The sequence below is a fragment of the Populus trichocarpa genome, chromosome 5 (assembly GCF_000002775.5).
Source record: "Populus trichocarpa isolate Nisqually-1 chromosome 5, P.trichocarpa_v4.1, whole genome shotgun sequence".
NCBI classification, from domain to species: domain Eukaryota; kingdom Viridiplantae; phylum Streptophyta; class Magnoliopsida; order Malpighiales; family Salicaceae; genus Populus; species Populus trichocarpa.
This window is the reverse complement of record NC_037289.2, coordinates 5,141,466-5,147,748: the sequence shown is the minus strand read 5'-3', so window position 1 is coordinate 5,147,748 and position 6,283 is coordinate 5,141,466. Positions and strand designations below refer to the sequence as shown.

Below are 6,283 nucleotides of genomic sequence, written 5' to 3'. Positions count from 1 at the left end.
TATTTTTAAAAAAGTCACCTTTCATAGACAATTTAAGAAATAAATCCAAAATATAACGACATCAACAACAGAGACCTTTCCCCCGCTAGGCCACGACCTCAACAACACTTGAGGTCATGGCCTAGCGAGGGAAGGGTCTTGTTCCTTTCTTCTGCACCCGGGTTCGATTCTTTCTGTGCATGTCTATCACTCCTGCGGTGCTTTACTTGTTTATTGGGCTTGCAGAGTGTTTAGTGGGCTCAGAGATTAGTCATGGTACACGTAAGTTAGGCCGGACATTCCGGTTATAAAAAAAAAACGAGCATATGCATGTAATTAGGAATTTTATATTGTTTGAAGAGAAAACACTCATGTTAACGAAACTTTTATTTCTTTTAATTTGATAATATGACTTGTGAAAAATTTAAGCTAAAAATATATTAGTTTCGAAGACTTGCAGGCATCACACGAATTCAAACTCTATTTAATCTTATATTATACCATATAAAAAGAAAAAAAAGGATAGAAAATATTTTTAATCACACAATTAACGTCATCTTTCGTAGAAAATATGATCAATGCAATAAGTTCTATCATAAAAATAAAAATTAAGTTCTTCCAAGACTTAATTTCTGTACATAAAAAATGACCTTAAATATTGCCCAATGGTGATATTAAATTAAAAATTTCTTGAACTTTTTTATTATTAAAATACTAATTGAAAAATAAATTGAGATATAAAAAAAAATGCTAAAAGTAATGCGAAAATGTGAGAGAGTATATTTAGATTATGTTTGATATTATAGTATTGATTATTTTTTAAGTATTTTTTATTTAAATAATATATTTAAATAATATTTTAAAATAATAATAATTTATTTTTAGTATTATTATATTAAAATATAATTAAAATTAAAAAAAATTATTCTTTTTAAAATGTTCTCACAACATAAAAATAAATGGTTCCTTAATAAATGTGGCTTTGAAAGAAATGGATGTTTGTTTATATTTATATATGCTATTGCATTAAAACCAGGAAGTGGCAGGGCCGCTTAAAAAATAGCAGTGCTTGAGAGACTGCACTGTTTTCATTACAACAGCTACTGGGCCTCTCTCTCTATCTCTCTCTCTCCCCGCTGTCAGAATCAAACAAATCCGAGAACACCGTTCCCCTTTTTCTCAAATTCCACTTCTGTTTCTCTCTAGCCATTTCTCATTCTCTAACAAGAGCGAACTCAAAAAAGCAGGCCTTACTTTAATCTGCTTTCAGACAACACAGGAGAAAAACACTTTTTTCTTCCTTTTGCCTGACAAATTCATTGTTGTTCTTCTCCTTGCTTATCTCTCTAAGGAACCCTCTTTCAACGGTATGCCATTTTCTAGTACTGTGTGTGTGTGTTTTCTTTTGTGGGTGGAGTTGGGAGGGGGGGGGTTGTAGTCTATTTGTCTCAGTGATTGGGTCAGTAGATGGGTTTGGATCTTGTTTAAAGACTTGATTTTACTTTTTTGGTGTTGTTGAATCTTGTGTGTTAAAGTTTCGTTCTTGTAGATCCAATTGGTTTTAGGTTGGACTCAGGTGATTTTTTTATTATGAGTTCTTTGCTTGTTTGACATAATTTTTTTGTTGCCAACCAGTTAAAAAGAAAATGACCAAGTCCATCGTAATTGATTCAAACATCTAAGGAACTGCTTGAAGCACTCAAGAGCTATAAAAGCAAGGCTCAGAGAACTTGTATAAGAAATAGTAGAAGCCTGTATTTAAAAAAAGGGGGGAGGGATGGAGATTAATTTAGCTAGCCATTTTCATTAGTGTGGCACTGATATTCTGAATTTCGTGGTTGAATGAATTTGGATGTGATGGAAAATATCCTGGTTGCTTCAGTATATTTTTGTGTTAGTTCTCTGCATTACCGTTATGATCTTGGCTAGCAATCCCTGTGCATACACAGTAGAGGAAACTCTCTTTGGAAAAAATGGAAGTGACCACCCCCGTATGATCCTATCTTGAAATTTCATGAACTAATGTGGGAGTTTTATTGTAAGGTATGCATTTTTTAATGTATTTGTATGAATCACCATGTTCAATGACGAATTCACTTTGCAGTTTATGAATTCAGAGTAGTTGACTGTCTGAAAATGGATAAAGTATCCCCCGACTGTCCTTATCCAGGATGCTTTTTTTGTGTCATGAAGGAAGGGAATCCAAGTAAGCGCAGAGCTAGTATACTGAAATTCTTCAGAGAACTTCCTTCGCAGGATGATGATGGCCAGGTTCTCCCAATCAGTGGCCTTTGGAACACTGCCATGGCACATCCAAATGACCCTGAGTTCATTGAATTGGGAATATTTGAATGCATGGTTGCTCTTATATGGAAAGGCTTAAAGAATCGCCGCTGGCTTTCTCATGATCAGAACATATACATTCCTTACTATGCAGCTCATATTATCGGATCCTACACCATGAACATGGAAGAGTTTGCAGAAAGTGCTATCCATGCTGGTGTAACTCCTCCCTTAGTTGAGCTTTTGAGGGGGAGGTTGACATGGGTTGAACAAAGAGTAGCGGTACGGGCACTAGGACACTTGGCCACATACACCAACACTTTCCCTGCTGTGGCAAGTCATGGTGAAATCCTTGAACTCGCCATCCAACTAGCAATGAGTTCACTAGAAATAGTTTACTCACATTTTTACCAATACGCTGATAGAAGGCTTAGTTATCATTGCGATTTGCTTACCCGTGGCATGGGTGGTGTTGAAATGGAGTCCAGGAAAGCAGAGGAATGGGCTAGTCAGTTACAGTGCTGGTCCCTTCAACTCATTAATTGCTTTGCTTTTAAGCCCGAATTTCTTCCTACCATATGCAAGCCTGAATTCTTGGTAAAACTGCCAGGCATGTGGGGCGGGCTTGTTAATGAAAACTCACCTGCTGGTATTGGTTTATTAAGAACAATCTGTCATCATAAGCTTGGTAGGGGACCTGTTGCTAGCTGTCCTGGTATTATTGAAGCATTGTGTAATATAGCTAGGTCATCAGATGATTGGCAGTATATGGCTATAGACTGTCTTCTTTGGTTGATCCAAGATCCAAGTACATGCCATAAGGTAATTTGAATATCTATTGTTTTTTATTATTATTATTATTATTTTACTTTGGTGCTGCTTGAGATGTTCTTTCTCTATTCCAATATTATTTGGTGCGTTTAAATTTATCTTGCAATAGCATGATGGGCTATGGCATATTGACATCTTGTGTTTAAGATTTCTTTAGGCTGAATAATTACATCCGTGGTCTGCACATGCTTCTTTTGTTAGTTTTAGTTGCAGAAACATTTTTTTTTCAATCTTTGAAGATTTTTAATCTTGTTGGAAACTCTGACAAGGATGTTCTACTTCCCTGTTTGTATCATATGGTCCTATTGATAGATTGGGATGGTTGAATTCCTGAAAGGGATGGAGACTTAATCTCATGGGATATAAGATGCATATGGTTGCACATATTTCATTTTCATTTTCCATATAGCTGACCTCACCTATTTTGCAATTGAGGCTTGTTTATTGTTATTGTTTTTGAGTGATTCTGCAGCTCCCCATCCTTTTTTTTCTTCTATGGATTTTGTTGATTCTTGACATCTTCAGTTTTGACTCTTCACTTGTTGAGGTTTCTCTTGTTGCATATCCAGTTCTTGGATAGTGTTCCTTTGAATCTCTAACGAGTTTTTTTTATCAAAGGAAAACAAAACTGAAAAGAAAATTATTTCTTGTCAAAGAAAAGTTTAGCTCTTTAACAACCACTTAAATGAGAAGATGCCGTGGAAGATATTATTAAGTCTTTTGCATTAATGGTTTTAAAAGGCAACCTCTCATCATTGGTGCGTGCCTGTGTGTTAACTATATAACCATTGCATTTTCCTAAATTTATTAACCAGGGAACATGTCCACGCAGCTTTTCCAATTTTTTAAGTTCAGTAATCAGATTTTGTGCTTAAATGTGAACTATCACAATGCATTCTATATATTAATGCCTATTCCCATTAACTGAGATAAATTCTGCTACAGCTTTGTTTGTTTGTATTTTTCTTATGAAAATCACGTGGTGTTTTCTCTTGATTTAAATCTACAAATTATCCTGCTTACATTGCTGCGTGGAAATATATTTCAGATATGTGATACAAAGTCTCTGTTGGCCTATTTACTTAGTTCTTTTGTTGTAGCATGTCTTAGATTTGTAAGTACAAAGTATGATATTTTTTGCTTACTTCTTCTTGACCTGTTAATAGGTCATTGATAAGGCAGTACCTGCACTTGTAGACCTAGCAGAGATTACAAATCTGGGCGATCACAAAAAACTCGGGGACTACATTGTTAATGTTCTTCAGGAATGTTTGCAATCACAAGGGACAGGGCGTAACAGTATCAGTAATCATGTGAAGGAACTGATCGAGGAACTATTGAATTCCAAACAGAGATTGAAATGGGAAAAGAGCATGCCCAAGGAGGATCTCCATATTAAACAGGCAGCTGCACTGGTGGTCAAGCTTGAAGGAAATTCCCTATTCTCATCAGGAAACATAGCGGGAGCTGCATCGAAATACTCAGAAGCATTGTCATTGTGTCCAATGAGATCGAAAAAAGAGAGAGTTGTTCTGTACAGTAATCGAGCTCAGTGTCATCTTCTGTTGCAACAGCCATTGGCAGCAATAAGTGATGCTACACGTGCACTCTGTCTTCACAGCCCTCTTAACCGACATGCCAAAAGCCTTTGGAGAAGAGCTCAAGCTTATGACATGCTTGACTTAGCAAAAGAGAGCTTGTTAGATGCCATTTTGTTCATTAATGAATGCTCTCAGTCAAATGATCCTGACCTCTCTTTGAGGCAGAACAAAGTTCCTGACTATGCTGAGCGACTAGTCAAAAAGCAGATGCGTGCAGCCTGGTTATTTAGAGAGGCAGCCATCAAACATGGGGGTGTCCATGGTGAGGGAGATGCTGGTGACATCTATGGCCAGGAAAGTGATGGTTCAGAATGGGAAACAGCGAGTGAAAGTGACATAGGAAACGATGGAAGGGCTGAAATGGGTGACGACGACGACGACGATAGTGAATGGAAGAACGAGGATAAGAGGAAAGATAAATATGATAAAGTAACATTAAAAGGTAAAATTTGATATTTCTAGTAAATTATTGGTGTGGTTTGTGATGAATTTGAATATGTTTGTTCATTACCAAATACCTGTTTTCATTCAGATTTAAAGCATGGGTACAATGTGCATCTTGCGGAAGATCAATCTTGAATCCGGGCCAGCTGGTGATCGCTCAAATGTTGACATAAATTCAAACAACGATGGAGAGGCACCATGAAAATAGGTCAGCACGAGTCATTCAAAACTACCAACAAATCCTGTATGGTTTCATGAGAAGCAAGTACGATAGAAACATGTGATTGGCTATGGTGTCCGTAAGCAAACTTGTTCTCCAAGTTTTGTTCATTTCTTTAATTTTTGTTCCCTGATTCTTGTTGATTTCAACTGTAGAAATTGAACGAAAAAAAGGTTTTGAGTGTAGAGCACAATTTTTAGTCTAGAGAATGCGAAGCTTTTGAGTGATTTATGGAAGCTTGTATATATAAACCATCTGCAACTCTCAATTCTTTTCTCTCGAGTGATCATTACCTATATTTACTATGCATTTTGGTGTCTTGTTTAAGGTGTTTAACTAGAACTTCTCATTCTGGACATGCTGGCAGTGAAATAACTGCATGTCAAAGTATTTTTTTTATCTAAATCTTTGCTGTTTTGAATAATTTTATTTAAAAAAAAATTAAATTATATCATTTTAAATAAAATGCTGACTAGGTTTTACTCGGCCAGCTAATTTTCCTAGGTCAGCTACATGACCACTAAAAAACTCAACCTGATCTAAGACTACCCTTGTCTCGCAAGCAACATAAAAGAATTGTTTATAGGCAATGTAAAAGAAGTGTTTTCCAATCTATTTTTTACTTTTAAAAAATATTAAATTCATGTACTTTAGATGTTTTTTATTGTTTTTAATATACTAATATAAAAAAAATCTGAAAAAAATACTATTTTAATATATTTTTAATTAAAAAATATTGTTGCTACAAGGACTACCCCAATCAAATCGCAGCTCATTGCAAGCTAATATAAAAGAAGTTTTCGCAAGCAATATAAAACTACAAAAATGTTTTTCAAGCTATTTTTTCTTTTTTAAAAATATTATTTCATGCACTTAAAGATTTTTCTTAATTTTTTTAATGTACTAGTATTAAAAATAAAAATAA

The 6,283-nt window shown here is 35.3% G+C and overlaps 1 protein-coding gene across 1 annotated transcript; it reads left to right on the top strand.

The window, feature by feature from the left end:
• Positions 1–1,016: 1,016 nt before the first annotated feature.
• Positions 1,017–5,667, top strand: LOC7471511 (uncharacterized). Its single transcript, XM_002307055.4, has 4 exons — positions 1,017–1,346; positions 2,084–3,084; positions 4,260–5,136; positions 5,227–5,667. Exons 2-4 carry the CDS (start codon positions 2,116–2,118, stop codon positions 5,271–5,273), a joined length of 1,893 nt encoding a protein of 630 aa, XP_002307091.3. The 5' UTR covers positions 1,017–1,346; positions 2,084–2,115; the 3' UTR covers positions 5,274–5,667.
• The last annotated feature ends 616 nt before the right edge of the window (positions 5,668–6,283 follow it).